The 17,432-nt window shown below is 36.2% G+C and overlaps 1 protein-coding gene across 2 annotated transcripts; it reads right to left on the bottom strand.

Annotated features, from left to right (window-relative positions):
• Positions 1-393: 393 nt before the first annotated feature.
• Positions 394-15,422, bottom strand: LOC125213781 (UDP-glucose:glycoprotein glucosyltransferase). Of its 2 annotated transcripts, none has more exons than XM_048114516.1 (37): positions 15,091-15,422; positions 14,435-14,863; positions 14,142-14,295; positions 13,334-13,505; positions 12,990-13,063; positions 12,270-12,366; positions 12,072-12,184; positions 11,517-11,632; positions 10,846-10,903; positions 10,449-10,601; positions 10,269-10,367; positions 10,028-10,180; positions 8,994-9,062; positions 8,630-8,712; positions 8,315-8,477; positions 7,783-7,917; positions 7,559-7,667; positions 7,385-7,479; positions 6,882-6,994; positions 6,587-6,794; positions 5,920-5,988; positions 5,423-5,568; positions 5,091-5,192; positions 4,397-4,544; positions 3,945-4,001; positions 3,733-3,863; positions 3,524-3,612; positions 3,105-3,454; positions 2,893-2,988; positions 2,738-2,799; positions 2,415-2,517; positions 2,033-2,191; positions 1,813-1,953; positions 1,660-1,703; positions 1,461-1,575; positions 910-1,062; positions 394-806 (listed from the first exon to the last, which is right to left on the bottom strand). In XM_048114516.1, exons 1-37 carry the CDS (start codon positions 15,252-15,254, stop codon positions 627-629), a joined length of 4,902 nt encoding a protein of 1,633 aa, XP_047970473.1. In that variant the 5' UTR covers positions 15,255-15,422; the 3' UTR covers positions 394-626. The 2 variants fall into 2 exon arrangements, with proteins under 2 accessions (XP_047970473.1, XP_047970472.1); XM_048114515.1 differs by having other exon boundaries at positions 2,738-2,802; positions 15,091-15,421.
• Between the last annotated feature and the right edge of the window lie 2,010 nt (positions 15,423-17,432).

The following is a 17,432-nucleotide window of genomic DNA, read 5'->3' as shown; positions in this document are numbered from 1 at the left end:
AAATGTAGTGTGTAATTAAGTGTGTTGTGCGTAGTAGTTCACAGAGTCGGAGATGCCGCAGATTAGGCATGCTATTCTATTTTAAAAAATCTATAATGACAATCTTATTATATTAAAAACTTTTCACTTCCACTTTCCATAATTATCACCAAAAGAATGTAAACTTTTTATTTCCACAAGTTTATGAAATAATTCATGAATAATGATGACATTATTGTCATTTTCTTCAAAATTCTCCTTTCCTTTTATATATGTATAGATATAAATCAATTAAGTTAATTAACCACCATACAGATCACATTTTGCATACTCCGTATTTCATCGACAACTTGAGCAAATGTCACCCATTTGCCTTATAATCATCATAAATCAGAAGAAAAAAACCACTACAAATTGAACAACAGAACTATGAATAATTCAGTTTCGTAACAAAAATCTTACTATGCATTTTGCAGACAAAAATGAGTCTCTTCTTCTATCACTGAGAACTATCTAGACTACATTGTTAGACCAATGCTGCACATTTTTGCAAATACTGCATTGTGTAAACATTGATTCACAGTGTTAGACCAAGGGGTTTCGCAAAACTTTAACGTGTCGAATTTTCGCTCAAGAATCCGTTGCATTCACAATTCTGCTTTTGATTCCGCGTCCTCTGCTGAGTAATCTGCAGCTGGTTTCTGGATTTCGGGGGGAGGCAGTGCGACTTGCTCTTTGGGTTCGATATCCTCGCCCAGAAATTTGGCGGTGAAGCGCCTGGCTTCTAGATCAAGATCTGGCCACTCTGCGACTATTCTTCTCGCTCCCTACAAGAAAGCAGAGGACGAAAGACGAAAGACGAAAGCTGAGAAGTGATGAAGGCAGAGACGTGAAGTGGGTGTCGAGAGTTGAGGAGTTGGGAAAAAAAACCTGAAGCTTGGGCTCCTTAGTCATGGGGTTGTTGCACAGATCTATGGTTTTCGCCTTGGTTTTTGTTGCGTTGCCACACCACGACTCGCACCACAGCCATTCTTGTGGCAGGGAGAAGATGGGCACCATGTGCTGAGCATAGTTTGGAAGATCCTGAAACACACATCAAATCTCATCACCAACGCGTCACTTTCACACAAAATACTAGGATTAATAGTCGATTTCAATCACGAAGTTTGGTTCATAAGGTCTGAAAAAGAAATACGGAGTATTAAATTATGAAGTTTCAATTTCTCTCAATTTTCCCATCCATGCACAAAACAGTGGCTTTGAAGATGTTTAATTAAAAAAAGATAAGAAAATAAAAAATCACTAAAAGGCGTCATTATGTACATACAATCGAGAAATATTGCAACTTCGTGATTTGATACTCCGTTTTCAAACCTTGTGGGATTGTGGGACTAAATCCCAAAGAGCGGCATGGCATTACCCGTTATTCAAGAAAACCGGAAAAGGCAGAGTTGAAGCAACCAAATAAACTCATCATGTACCTGATCGAGATTAGAGAGACTGTTGGGGTCTTTGCTTAGGGTTTCGTAAACCACTCTTAACTGATCCCCTGCTGCTGTCTCCCGAAATTTGACCAAATCAACGACATATAATGCACTACAGAAGCATCCCACCCCACGTTAGGCTTGTTTATCAGAATGAAAAGATATTGAATTCCAAAAGAAACGAAAAGACAAATACCTAATATGATACGGTCTTCCTTGCAAATGGTCTCTCCAGAATCCCTGTTCACAAAATTAAAAATCAATCAGCTATAATGATTGATTAAAAATTTAATCTCCTTAGAAGTTACGACCACAAGGAAAAGATCGATAAATAAAAAGGGGGATTTACTTGTTTCCAGAACCGATAGCCATCCATGTCTTTGTTATTGTCACAGAAAGGAGTATACGCGAGGGGCCGTCCTTTTAAATCCATATCATAAAGTTCTCCCATGTCTGCCCTCACGATCTGATCGGCATCAACAAATATAACCTGCAGTTTGAGAAACCACATTTACGTATATAGTTGCAGTAGATCGAAACGAACCATCATTAAAGCAACCATAATATACCTTTTCTAGGGCAAGTGGGAAAATGACATCAAGAAAAAGGATTTTATACGCCCATATTATTCGCTGTTTCTCCTTTTGTTTGTGAAGCCATGTAGGCCACTTGTACGTGATCAATTCATACTCGAAGCCATATTCATTTGCCATATGAGGGATCACATCCTGCCAAAAATCGTAAGTAATGCTTAAGCGGATGATAGATAATTTTATACAGATAAAGTTGAGATTAGCAAAGAGAACAACAAATATCACTCCCTCTGCCCTGTATATATTGACAATTTGACATGTTTTTTCACCTTTAAGTCAACTTCCATAAAATCCCATTCCCGAAAGAAATGTGTCAATATATATGGGACGGAGGTGGTGACAAAAGTGAAGGGCAAACCTTGAACTGAGGAGAAAGATAGTTCTTTATAAACCAAAACTTGACCGGTCGATCTGTATTTTTCAGGACACTTAAAATCATAATTTTGAGAAAACGCTCATACCTGCATAAAAGTAGTGTGTCACACGTTAGATGTAAATGCAGAGAGTTTAAAATTTGACACACCAATTCCAATTCACATACCAAGTGTCAAGGAAAGAAACACTAGATGCTCACCCTTAAAGCCGTTTATTTTGTTTGAATCTATTTATTTGTTTTTGTTTAAACCAAATTTCCAACCATGGGCTTAAATTAATTGTCGAAGTGGAGATATAAGGACTTACAGGTGCCCAGATGCAACCGAGAATATATTGATTTTTTCCCCATGACGACCACCACTTCCTGGCTTCTGCAATGAATTGTGAAATTATTTGAGAAGCATAATCTTGTGAAAAAGCATAAGTATATAGGAATGTCCATTAACGAGTTTTAATATTACCAAGGAACTGCTCACGTCTTTCTTTGACTGTTCTTTTCCTCCAATAAATCCAGAAGCCCATTTGAGGATATTTGAGTTCCAGCCGTTTTGAGATCCCTGAACATTTATTCGAAAAAATCCCCAAAAAATAAGATTCTGAAGCTAATAAACAAAAATTTATAGGGGCATTATACACAGAGTAAAACATATAGGTGAATTTCATAGCTTCTTACCTTTTTCTTATTAGAGTGACTATCATCATCAGCCGGCAGTAAGAGTTTCTCTCGCTCCATGCCCTTCTTCTTAATCACTTCCATATGAACCAATTTACCCCGTAAGTCATCTATTGTGATTCGTTTCGACAAAGTCGTGTCACCGGCTCCTTCACCATCTTCCTTCATGACATACAGCTCGGAACTTCTGCCTGGTGCCATCTGCAAGTACCATACCCCAGGAAGAACCTTCATTTGCCAGTAGCCCAAATTTGCCATCACAAGAGTATCGACCAAGTGGGGAGCATGCTTAGTCCCTAGAATCAACTGCAGGCCCCGAGGGGCTTCGTGATCCTTCTCAGAGCAATGACCTGATTGCGTATTACTCCATTAGTATCTTTGACTGATTATCAAACTCAATAATGAAGCAAAAACAGTACCTGTGAGGACAAGAGCTTCGAGTTCAAACACTGCTTGCAAGGTCCTGGTGTCCCCGAGATTCTCTAGCAATATGTTGTCCAGGTCATGGCTGCAAATTATCACACTTATTAAAATTAAATGTTAAAGGAAACATATCAATGCTTGCAGAACATTTCTCGTAATGAATTTTTGACATGCCAATGCTTGCAGGGCTTTTTCATAAACTTACACAGCAACTACAGGCTGAACTAGCCATGGTTCGGGAACATCGAGATTCATGGTGAGAGTCTTAGATAGTGGCATGTTCGCGAAAAATGCTCTGGGACCATGCACGACATGATCCGTTGCACTGAAGTCATCCTGAAAAGTCAATGACAGTGAGGACAGGAAGCAACGGAATCTGAAATAAATGGGTGATGGGCTAAGAGTGTTAACACTTACAATTGTTGGCACTACATATCTGTAATAATTCTTCAAAGGAAGATCCACTAGAGAACTCTGCCAGGAAAAACTAACAAATTTAGTCATTATTTTTTAAGGCTTAGTGACATACTCAGTGACGTATCCATAAAGATTGTCCAATAAAATTTGGGCACATAAATAACAATATACTCGTAAACATGAGGTAAAATTTTAAATTTCTTTTTGCCTTTAACAGGAAGCAAATGCAGGATAGCCTTTCCAACTTAATACATTGATACTTAATCAGTTAATCCGACATAAGCTTCAGAGAAAATTAAGACTTAAATAACAAAATAAGGTTCTGGGTTGATGCATAGGACAGTTTGTTCTTATAGTCTCGCTTTATGCTACATAGCACATTTTGCTTCATGGTATATGATGTAAATTTTCAGTAAGGTATCCTGAGGCAGCTTTTGATTCGACACTCTTACCATTGGATTGAGCACAAGTCGCATGCTTGGTTGTACATACTTCGACAGAATCCGAAGAAGAGCTGCAAGCTTTTGGCCAGAAGGACTCAAGGGATCAATCACGGCATCAATATGGATGCTTGAATTTTCGTTTTGCAAAATAACAGCACTGCAGAAAGTTTTATCGCAGAAGGTGTTTAGTCAATGAGCAAACTGCAGAAAGTTTAGACTTATTCTCTTTATTAATGTTTAAATTTTACTAAACAAAGTACTTCATGCAATCATCCACATTAGATGCACAAATTGATCAAACATAATGCATTGTCAAGATATATATCATCTGATAATACATCATATGCAGTACAGATCAAACAACCAAACAGGATTTTGGTGAATACACTGAGTTGAAAATTAGAAGTTCAGATTCTTCAGAATAAGAGAAACTATCGACGCAAGAGAATGATCCTGAAGAAAATTGTAATCCTATTAACCAATTATATCACTTTCATGCACCGATTCAAGGAGGAAATTTGATAGCAATTGACTTAAAAGCTTTTGAAGTGACCGCATAAAAGGAATCAACTGCATTATCCAAGAATGCCAACGTGTTATATAAGGACATGGCAAAAATGAGTCGAAAAGGAACACCGAGCAAATTATCATATCCCTTTCCCACCTCCAAATAAAATAATTCTTGCAAACAAGTAGTCCGTACCTGTAATCAGCATTCAGAATTTCAAAACGGGCACCTTCAGAGCTTCGATCCCTTGTAGAAGTTGAGGATGAGATGGCCATAACAATGTCACTGATGAATTTGCTGCAAAGAGGAAAAAACTAAATATGTTATTCGCAGCTTAATGGATATGAATGAAAAAATGTGCTGAAACTGAGCTAGCAAAGACAGTAGCATAAAACTGGTAGGGTAAAGAGTACTATGCAGCATTTAAGATACTATTCTCTTCATACGATTTCAAACATAGAACTAATTTACAAGAATACAGTGACATTATGGATTTAACAGCAAATGAGCCTAGACCATCGATGTACCTTGTCAACACATCTGGATCAATACCTTCCCATTTTATCTCTTCAATGATTTCAGCAATATGTTTAATACGCTGCTTGAACTCTAAGGATTCAAGAAGATGCAAATCGTGGCTCAAGAATGTACTACCATCAAAGAGTCGGACCACCTGTGGAACAAAATGGAATATACAAGGACCCTGAGTGAGTACAAGAATTATTTAATTAATTGCCAAAAAGCAACTCAGCTGGGGAAAATGTGGTAAATCGAATGCATTATGAGTTTATGAAACACAATATATTAACCAATATTCTTTATAAAAAAACAAGCAACTTCAAAACCCAATCCAGTCCCACCAACTAAATGAATTCCTCACATATTCAAAGAGCCTCCTATTACATTCAAACCAAACAGACAATTGCAACTAAATGCAAAGTGCAAACTATTTCAAAAAATTATTACGAGCACAGGCTGATCCAAAGTCTGCAATATATATCAAGATTAGTGAAAGGATGCTCACTCTGCCATTGGTAATAACTGCATTGACCCCAAATTCAAGACCAATAGTCCTATACAAGAACTGGGTCACCTGCACATGCATTGAGCAAAATGTCAACAGTGTATGTAGGACATATCTATAAATAATTTGGGCACTGATATATCTACTTTGGGTACATATAGAATATAACAGCAAACTTTTCTAGCCCCACTCGCGAAACAAGAGTCCACAGAGTGTGCAAGGTTAATGTCTTTATTTCAGTGAATTTCTTTTGTATTCTAATTTTCTAGTGCCAAAACTGGTACTCCGTATTTTTAAGCGCTAGACTATTTTGTTGGCTTGGTTGTCATGTCGTATCTCGCTATTGCAACCTGGATTGCATGATGGAATAACCATTGATAGAGAATCTTTGTCACACCACAGATGGATAGTTTTACATTGATAGACAAGAGGCCCCTTGGACCATGCAAGAATTCAGCGTCCAATTGAATCTTGTATAAGTATATGGAGACAACAAGCATCTAGAATAATTGAAAAGATGATGGCAACAACTCTGACCCTGACCACATTCCATTAATTTGCTCCATGCTAAAATAGTACTTACATCTATGTGAGAAAAAGAAATGTGACTAAAGAGAAAACTCATGACTTAGTGGTACAGAACACCAGAAGAAGAAGAAAAACAAACCTTCTTTAAGTAACCCCTAAAATTTTCAGCAGAAAATCCCGAGCAGGCAGATACGAAGCCCTTTGATGGCAACCCATTTGCATCTGCTAACTGTACCACCTTATCAATAAGTGCCTGATGGTTTTCGGTAGCTCCAGAAGACGACATATATTCCTTTTCGTAGAATGAACAGAGTTGATCGATAAACTGTAGCACTCCTTTTTTATGTCTGCAAAGCAAATAAGAGAGACTATAAGACGAAATAGCATGGGAAAGAGGGGAGAAGGGGGCTACCAAAATCACAAGCTCAACTAACCCATATGAGGATACTGCGGTTTTGAAGACTTCCATGAAAAGGAGACTTGGTAAAGTTGCATCATCATTGACATTAAACAACACACCAATCCGAGCATATTTGGTGCCACCAATCTGAAACATAATGCAAGCGTTATCACAAAGAAGAAATAGAGGAAAACATTTCGGAACAAGTAAACCATGCAATCAATTAGTGTTGGAATTATAAAACATAACTAGTATTTCTAACTATATCAATGAAATGGGCGACAAAGTGAATGGAACTTGCTGAAGCAGTTCCTAGTTTCCCATTTATCCTGTTTAACGTCCTGGTCAACTGAAAAGGGATATAGGCTCAATCGAGGACTACAAGGGTCACATCCAGTACTTTTAAGTGCTTTTCTTTTAAAGAGGGCGGCTATCAAATATCTAGGGCATAGTGTAGATATCCTAAACAAAACCTATCAATGGAGAAATGATATTATGAATACTATTAAATTAAACGAACTGCAACATTAATATCACCAGATAGCGAATTCCTTCATGTAGCAACTTCATCCCTTTCTTTGAAGTGGCATCAACAGCAAGAATATGAGTGACAGGCTTCACATCATCAAATGCTGAAATAAAATGCTCAAGATCAGATATTTAATATAAGATGAAGGCTAACATTCTTGATATTTATCACCAAGAACTTACTTTCAGATGAATGCAAGTAGTGGAGGTCATTCAATACTGATTCTTTCACCAGAATTGATTCACACAAGGAGACAAACTTTGGTTTGACGACCTTACCATCTGCAATTATCTGCAGGATCAAAGGTTCGAAGAGCTTTAGCCAGAGAAACACACCAAAAAAGGAACACGAAGTGATAAACATGTACAGAACCAAATTTAATTATGAACATGTGATCAAAATTGACCTTTGGGTTATAACGCTGAACACCACTTTCAGAGAGAAATTTGTCCAGAACATCTGTATGGGAATTTATTTGTCCATAGTATACTTGCTCTTGTATTCTGGGAAGTTCTTCATTCATGGCATTCATAAGAGCCTCCTGGTAATGGAAGAACCAACAACAAAATCACATTAACTAAACACAAAGATTCTGAAGCTTGATTCTGTGATTTAGGAATAGCCAATTATCCATTCACAAAGAAATAGTGCCAAGCATTAAAAGGATTGGATAAACACACTCAATATGATACATGAAAGAAACTAGTAATACATCTTAAACAAGTACAAAAGTTATTTTCAAAGAATGAGTCACATATTCTAAATTCAATATGATGGCAAAAATCAGTTTCTGAAGCCGATAAATGCTAAATGATACAAATACTTAGGAATTACCAAAAGATATGATGTAACTAACTCACACATGACTCATACAAATCAACCCCAATAAAGTTCAATGCTAATAAATCAGAATATTTTATTGGATGGCAAAAGAGTACCTCGTTAGGTTCATAGACAAGTCCATTCATCAATAGAGAACACTCAAGCTTAGCAAAGCCCAGTTTAAAGGCAAACATGGTGCTCTCCACAGACAGCTCGTTCAAAGTTTGGTCCTTCTCCAATTTCAATAGAGTCTCTTGAGGGGGCGTTTTCACCCTAGGCCTAAAAGGGCAAATTATAATTAGATCTCTGAAAATTGGCAAGAATTTCACCAACAACACATATATTCAATTGGAGAATCAATGACCCTTGTAGATGAGAGGAAAAATTACAACAAGATCACAGTTACAAGAAGGTAAATTTAAAAGTCTTACAGCACTGTTTCCACAAAAGCCCCTTCAACATGATGCACTTCGGGACCATCCTCTGCACCTGAATCCATTCTCAATTTGTTCACCTGTGATTGTGAAATACAGATTAAAATATGTGTATAATAGAGTACAATTTCTAGACGATGACACCCAACTGATGATAAAGCATAGATCAATAATTATATGTTTGGATAAGTGAGTAGCTGTCCAACTGTAAGTCTCTAACAGGATCACACAATAGGGAATGGATAATCCAAACCCATAGAAATTGGAACCAAATACCAGATTCCCACAAGGGAATTAGTGCCACAAAGTTCGAGTAAGTAAGAATGCCCAATATATCACTCTTTGCGCATCAGACTCTTACATTGCTCAAGAACTGGAAAGCCGTTGGAGCACCATGATTTTCTTTGATGTAATTGAAGAGGCGTATGATCTGACAAATTGAAACAACACATCATCAGGAGAGTAAAGAGTGGTTCATCAAGGTCATAGGGTCAAACAAAGTATAGATACAGTGTGTTCTCTCTTTTTTCACATTACCAAGAAAATTTCTTTCAGTTTCTTATACCATATAATTGGTCCCTAGTCTAGGAAAACAGGAGAGAGAGAGAGAAAGAGAGTTCAATTATATTAAAATATCTAAGTGCAACTATTAAAACATCTAAGAGAAAATTCATAATTGTAAGCACAATATCCTAGACCTCGATATTACACCACAAGGCTGTTTTCCTTCTTCACCACACAAAACCAAAAACTGACTTCAAGGGTCATAATATTTATACAGGTTTATCAAGAAGCCACCTTCTTCAATACAATATAATGAATAGTTATGATTTGCTCACCCTAAGATCATGTAATTTGTGCAGTCAGAAGCTCCTTCAAAGAAAATTGTTCCGAGTTACACTATATAGGACTGAAAATTCTCTTTGCTGATTTTAATTACAAATTATCTCCAAGGAAGAAAAAGAGCTATGTTTGCTGATTATAGAATGAAAATAATCAAGGGTTCCAAGAAGCTTAGGCAGAACGCCTAAACCTAAGTAAAGAACGTAACAAGACTTCAAGATAATGTTTGGTTATGTTTTGACTAGTATATCACACAAATATGTCACCAGCCCTAGAAGATAGGAACGAGGCCGTATGCGTTTGATTGTTGTTACTACACATGTCTAGGAAAAGAATATTGCTTGGGAAGAAATTTGTTGGAGAAGGTGAGTAATGTTTGGGGTTTTTGGAGGATGATAATTCAACCAAAGACTAAAGAAGATGATAGGCCGTACAAGATACTTGAATTCTTGAAGAAACATTTACATATTACTGGAGAGTCGGAGACATATAAGAGAAAAACAAGAAAACACAGACATTTTTATTACTTTGTAAGCTAAATACTCCACTTACCAAACTTGAAATGTCTTCATCATACTTTAGACGAGCAACTGGAAGTTCACCATCATTTGCTTCAATCCCTTCGACTAACTTTGCTGAGTACAATATCACACCAAATCTCATAGGAAGATTGTTCTCAAACAAGGCAATGATAGTGTCAATTGTCTGCAACATTCCAATTGATTACCAAAGGCATCGGATATCGAATATCATATAAATGAAGCACATGTGATATGCAGAATGGAAAACTTGCCTCAAGCCCACAAGGAGATGCAGGATCCAAAACAAAAACTGCATGGAACAGATTTTTTCGAATGTATCGTAATTGTCCAGGGAAGACTGGCATCAAGATCTACGATCTCATCGTGTAAGAACATGTAATCAATTTAATCTGCAAGTAATCTAAGTCCAATAACAAAAAAAATAGCTATACCTCATTTAAATTGCTTCTCCAGCGCTTGTACATGGCATCTACTTCCAAGTTATTGATGTAATGAACATGGTCTGAACGAAAATCAACACGAAATGCATGTGTCTCTGAAGGTGGCAAAACCGAGAGGAATTTCCTTACGGTGCTTGGAGGGATCTAGGATTTTATCAACATTCATTATTAGTATTCAAATACATGAGATATTCAATGAGATCAAGCACAGTGCAGGGAGGGAAGATTGCAGGCCAAAAGATCTAGCATTGAACCATCACACAGGTGGGAACTTTCTGGAATAGCCTCAATATATATCATTCAGGATAAATGAAATTCCAAAAGATAGTTGGAGTTCTTCTACTTCTTATAGTCAAATAAAATTGTATGCTTGGTGGAATTTCAATACCTTCAGTTTTCTGTACTGATCGGCCAGTGTCAACTCCTGGTGTGCCATGTCAAACAACCTGCACAACACAACATTAAAAGAATTATAATTGGGAACAAGTTTTTTTGGACAAAAATTGCACAAATATCTGAAGACTTCTCTCTCTCTCTCTCTCTCTCTTTCTCTCTCTCTCTCTCTCTCTCTGTGCAGTTAATACACTGACTAAATCGAGTTATAAACAGACTAATTACAGCTTTATAGCTAATTATACAACTCCAAAGCCTACCTAACTCTGACTTTCTGTTGCATAAAATAAATAAGAGAAAGTCTTAAATTCCTCATGATTTGAGACCCACCACAAAACTCTGAACTAGTCCTATACCACACAAGATCTCTCAAACCAAAGTGACCAACATAAAGTCAGTACAACAACCCTCCTTAACATTTGACATTTTTGCATGTGAAGCATAAAGAACGCTCTTAAAATGATTGTGGCAGAATCTAATGCAAGCCAAACTGCCTCAAAACTTGTTTCCATGAGATGAAGGTAAAGGGCCAATGCACCGCCAACCCCGATAAATAATAGACCAATAATTATTAGAGGCATTTTTATTTTCCTTGTCAAGGATTGAATTAAATTGAAGAGAGAATAATAGAACATCTAAATGAGTGGTTTAGGAAAGAAGCATTACAGATGAAGGTCTATATCTTCAACATTCAGCAAGGCACCATTCAGAGCCATTAAGGACTTTCCGGGTGGAAGCATTCGCTGGTTGGCTATAATTTCATCTTTTATGGAATCATTTAGCTACAAAATATTAATTACACGGCATCAGCTCACAGAAAGACACGATGTCTTTAAAGAGCAGCAGTCACATGCAGATCACATCTTATACATTATTACTACTACTCCCTCTGTCCGCGAATAAGAGTCCCATTTCATTATGGTACGGGTTTTAAGAAATGTTAAGAAAAGTGGGTGGAAGAAAGTTAGTGGAATATGGGGTCCATTTATATATATATATATATATATATATATATGTATATATATATATATATATTAGTTTTAAATGATATGTGAGTGGAATGAGTTGGTGGAATGTGGGGTCTCTTTACCATTTACAGTAATAATGAACCGGGACTCCTATTCGCGGACGGACTAAAATGGAAAAACGGGACTCCTATTCGCGGACAGAGGGAGTATCTAATATCAAAGTCTGTATAATCTCCAAAACAAATTACAATACCTTCATGCGAGACAGTGAAGAAACAACACTAGGAAAATTTTGATTGATTTCCTGCATTGACTGCAAAGGATCAGAGGCATGCACTATCCGTTGTGCTGTTTGATGTCCTAAATCTGTGCAGTTAAAAAGACAAAGGTTTGTAAATGATTAAACTTTATATTTTATAATGCGTTGTTTAAGCTACAATGATAGAATTACCTTTTAGTTCCCAAACATCCAGTGTATCAGAAATAGTAGATGACAATAGATAATCCCTAAAAGCCATTACTTCAGATGTTAGCTCTGGCTTACGTTCCTGCACAAGCACAAAGATTTTTCAACAATAAATTAACTGGTCTATAGGATTTACATACACCACATTCAATCTTGATTAAAATATATTTCCTTATCATACTGTATGACTTTCTTTGTGATGCACACAAGATTACTGATGATTCAAAGCTTTAAGTTTAAAAAAAAAAACTTTCTTTCTCATTGAATGTTCTCTATTGTAGACTTCACAAAAATATTTACTGGTAGTCAGCATCTCATCTAGGTCCTCGATGAGATAAGCTACTTTTACATACAGCATAGGCAACCTTAATGTCTCGACTCTCCCATTATTGAGAACAACAGTGAAATGCATGAGTAATTAAGTATTTATCATATATCTCACTCTTTATATATCTGTTTCCACAAGTGAATGTATGCTCAGAGTCTATGACTGCATAACTGCCCTAATTCGTAGGGGTATAAGATTTAGTCACTGTAATTACTTTCCATCCTTTTGATATGTATATCAGATAATTTAAACTGAAGAGAGTCCAAACATCAAATCAAAAATGACACAGCTATTCATGTTTCATTCTCTTGCCTTCCATCCATTACATTACAGTTGACAGATAAATTTTGTATGAAGAGGTGAGAGGATGAACAAACCAAAATGCGGGAGAAAATGAATCCTCTGACTTCTTGGCTAAGATCTTCAGTATGGGGATCTTCAAGAGTCACACCTGTTATGGTTATAAAAAAACCTTTAGAATCACGGTATGTCACACTATTGTTAATTATCAGGGAGGCTAGTTGTTTTTCCAAGTAAATGCAATTAAGCTACAAACAATCTCAAAGTCCAATGAAATTAGACTGTTTGGAAAAAAATTACGGTTGGACAATGTAAGAGTTCTGTGTCAAAGAGTATTAGTATGATATTAAATGCATCATAACCACATTACTTACTCATGCCATCATTGATTTATCAATCTAGCAAGGACATGGGATTTTACCTTTCTTTATTGCACTATCATCCATAGCTTTGTATTCCATATTCTTCAGTGCTAGCTCTACACCATAGCCACCCAAGTTTACAGAATCGCCAGTGCCAATGGCTCCACAAGGAGAAGTTTTTTGTTCGCATCCAGAAGGCAATACGGATCTGACAACATACTTGGCTTTTCCCTAAAGGGTTGATAAAAAATGGTCAGAAAATAATAGATGAATAAGAAACGGAAGAGTCCTTCTAGTTATATCACCCAACTAAGGAGGATGAGTGGCATTACAAATATAAAAAGTGGAGAATATCTCTGGTCTTGACAGTCATTGGGTAGGAAGTAGGGACATAAGTATGCCGGCCCCAAAACAACGGAACACTTTACAAAACTCACATAGTTCAAAAGTGGAAGGATAAACTAGTTAGCTAAATAAACAAGATCATAGTGTGCGTTATGAGGATAACAACCCTATGGAACAGAAAGGGATGAGAAATTCCCGAAGGTGAAGTCAGGCTAACCACAAATACAGCTCCAATCTTTTCCAATATTCAACACAAACGAGGCCTTAGAATCTTTGCAGGTTGAGGCCCACCATGTAACTTAAAAACTTAACTCCATACCACCTCCTCTAATATTCTTCTGTATCCTTGAAATCTCCTAGCCTACTTTGTCCTGCCTACTTTCTTATTTTTCTAATAAATTTGTAACTTATTAAGACAAAAGTTTTCCTATCATATCCTAAGAAGAATTGAATTCCAGAAACACTCAGACCAGAAGATTAGCATAGTTAAAAAAGAGAGAAATTCTGTTTCTGAGCATTTACATTTTTAGCAGCTTCTGACAAGGCCGTATGAAATTCCTTAAAGCACTCAGTCCCAAGAGCTCCATAGAGAATGGCAGTGGGACTTCCAGCAGTTGAGTCCGGATGGACATGATCAAAGTCAAAAATCTCTGGAGACTGAAATGCATTATCCTTTCTGTAGGCACAAAAGGTATAGTTCAAAACAATGCTGGAAATTCACATTATCTTGACTGGAAGTATAAAACATAAAAGTCTATAATAAATCTCTCATATCCTCGAATAATCAGACGAGAACAACCTAGAGCTGGACTTACGTGTCAACGGGATTTTCCAGCCACTTGTGCAAATCTTTGACATCAAAGAACAGGGAACCACCGGTGTCAACCCAGCAACATTTATTTCCAGGACTCTTGACGTTCTTTCCCAAAAGCAACGCTTCAGAAATATCAAGCTTCGCAGTTTCACTCGGTTCTGATGTCCCTCCATCATCAGCTAGAGGAAAAGACGAAAGAGATTCCTCCGCTAACTGGCGATACAGCACTAGTCTAGGTGAAGCTGACCTAAGAGTTAGAGAGAATTCAAACACTGATGCTAATGGTTCACTCAACAGAGACTTCCCATGCTCAGCTATTTTCTTCAAGCAATCTTTTGCAGTCCTCAAATCCGAATCCAAATCCACCGCGTGGATCCATGATTCCACGAAATCCCAGAACAAATCTTTCCACTCTTTAGATAACAATTCCCTACCAAATTCAAAAAATTGAAATCAGAATTGAAGCTAACAAACCAGCTCAGCTCATCAAAGACTCCCCTACAATCATGATCAATGTCAATTAAAGCTAATGCAGCCATTCAATACAAGCAATTGCAAATGCAAACCAAGATACAATGCTTCAATTTCATAACCATATAGCCAATGTTAATCAAAGCTAATGTAGCTATTACAGTATGAGAGAGAGAGAGAGAGTACCCAGCTTCTAGAAGAAGTGGAGTGCCAGACCACTTAGCTCTAAGGGCGACCTGCACATTCTTGGGGCTGCGGCTCTGAGCTGAAAGGGGCGAAAACAAACCAAACAAAACTAACACGACGATCACACACAAAAAACATCTAGATCTAACACGCGCCTCCCCCATTATCTCGATGATCGATTCACGCACTTCAAAATTGAAGAATTGATCAGACTCCCATTTTGAACGCGGCGCAAAGATTCAATTTTTATTTGTAATTCTTGTTTCAGTGGTTTTGGGGTTTTGCACAAAGAGTGAGTTGACTGACGAAGGTCTTCAAAGGATTGTTCTTGGTCAGCGATAGCATTAAATTTCTTATTTATAGCTTTTCCATTGTTGAATTGAATCTGAGATAGGAGAAGGTATATTTTAGGCCTTTGTTTTTTGACAAATAAATTGGGTTCAATATTTATTGTTGGGCTTAAATTATTTAAATTTGATATTATAAGAGATTTATACAAATAGTGAAAGGAGAAACTAAAACCAATATCATTAGTAAATCTGATATATCACAATTATAATGACTTATTTTATAGAGAAATAATATGCTACGTATCTTACTGTAAGCTTATTATAATGAGCATCACTCTCATTTGATTTATTTTATTATTATTTTATTTGAAATTATAGAGCAAACAAGCAAATCATATCAATCTTTGACTTTTATAAATTTTTTAAAATTAAAAATTGCAATAACATTTTTTAATGTATTAGAATCAATAGGAGTATATAAATTGAAACAAACAACGCTAAATGCACGTTAAACAAGACTGATGCTCATATAAGGAGCTCACATAAGATACGTAGCATATTATTTTTCTATTTTATAATAAATAAAAGTGTCTAGGATACGTATGAAATTAATTATAAGTTCAAAAGCTGTTTTTAAGCCGCGTTTGAACTTCATGAGCGGGCAATAAGTTGGTCGACCCTTCAACCTACACAAAAAAATTAATTATAATTCTAGTCTACTTGAGATTCATGACCCGAGATATATAATCAATAATAATGCAACAGTTAATCTATGTTCATGACTTCATTTAATATCATTTTTTCTCTCTAAATATATACTTAAAAGTTTTATTATCATTTCAAATGTATATTATAAATGTTTTGAAATTTGCATAAAGGATTGTAAAAAAAGTTTCATTCAGATTCAATTTAATATATTTTGTTATCAATTTTCTACCGTTTCAATTTTTTTTCCTATACAGAGTACATGTAATTTCATTATTATCTATGTTGATAAAAAAAAATTAACTATTACGAGTAGTATTTTATATTAATACAAAATGTGTCACAACATACATTAAGATTATAAACAAGATTTCACGTCGTTGATTTGGGCCCTAACTTCTTCACCTTGCAAAGCCCAATTATTCTTCCTCGGCCCACCTTTGTTAAGAAAAAAAAACTTAAAATACAGCCTCGAAATTCGCTTACAAAATCACATAATATTGGTGTATAGTAATTTTCTATTTCTAAAAAGAAAATATCCCTAAAATCTAATTTAAAGACCGCCTCTAATATTACATACACATAAATTTTTATTCATAAAATTCATATGCTATTTTAAGTTATCTTACCCTTTTTGAAAGAATTGGTGTTATTCATAAGTTTATAGAAAATTGAAGATTCTATTGAAATTTGAATATAAATTTTTTCAGTTTATTTTTTACAATTTTACACCAGCTATATTTAAAATTAATTACGGTGGCATCATTCTGATCTCTCCCAAAAACTCCCCTTCTATGCATGATTTTATTTTATTTTCCTAATTTAATTTATTTCGATGTTGATTAGGATTTGATATAGGAATATCTCCCAAAAATCTATAGTATAAATATGTACGGAAAGAATTATCATCACCCTAACTCGCTAACTTCTATCCCAAATTTATTCTTACTTTTCATAAGCTGCAGTCAATATGAAGAGAGATTCTTCCAAGAGTTGCAAGAAAGATTTTCGAAGTAATATGGAGAGACATCCTTCCACGGGATGCAGGAAAGATCTGCAAGAAATATATATACCGCAAGAAATATGGAGAGATATCCTTGGAAGACTCCCGATGAGATGCATTATGAGGTGTTAGACCGTTTGTAAGTCATGACGCGATCTAATAGAATCAGATGGTCTGCTTGCGAAACAATGCATGGCCTTCGTTCGTCAAGACGAGATGGGGTATGGAGTCAGGTATGGAGTCGCTGATGAGGACGGCCAGCCACTTTTCCGATTCGACTTGCCCTCTTGTCCAACTCCTCCTCACCATCGTTTGGTAATTAGTTTCGTTAATGGGTTGCTTTT

The sequence above is a fragment of the Salvia hispanica genome, chromosome 3, assembly GCF_023119035.1.
Source record: "Salvia hispanica cultivar TCC Black 2014 chromosome 3, UniMelb_Shisp_WGS_1.0, whole genome shotgun sequence".
Classification (NCBI taxonomy): domain Eukaryota; kingdom Viridiplantae; phylum Streptophyta; class Magnoliopsida; order Lamiales; family Lamiaceae; genus Salvia; species Salvia hispanica.
Note: the sequence above shows the minus strand (reverse complement) of the source record. Positions and strands in the feature narration are given on the sequence as shown.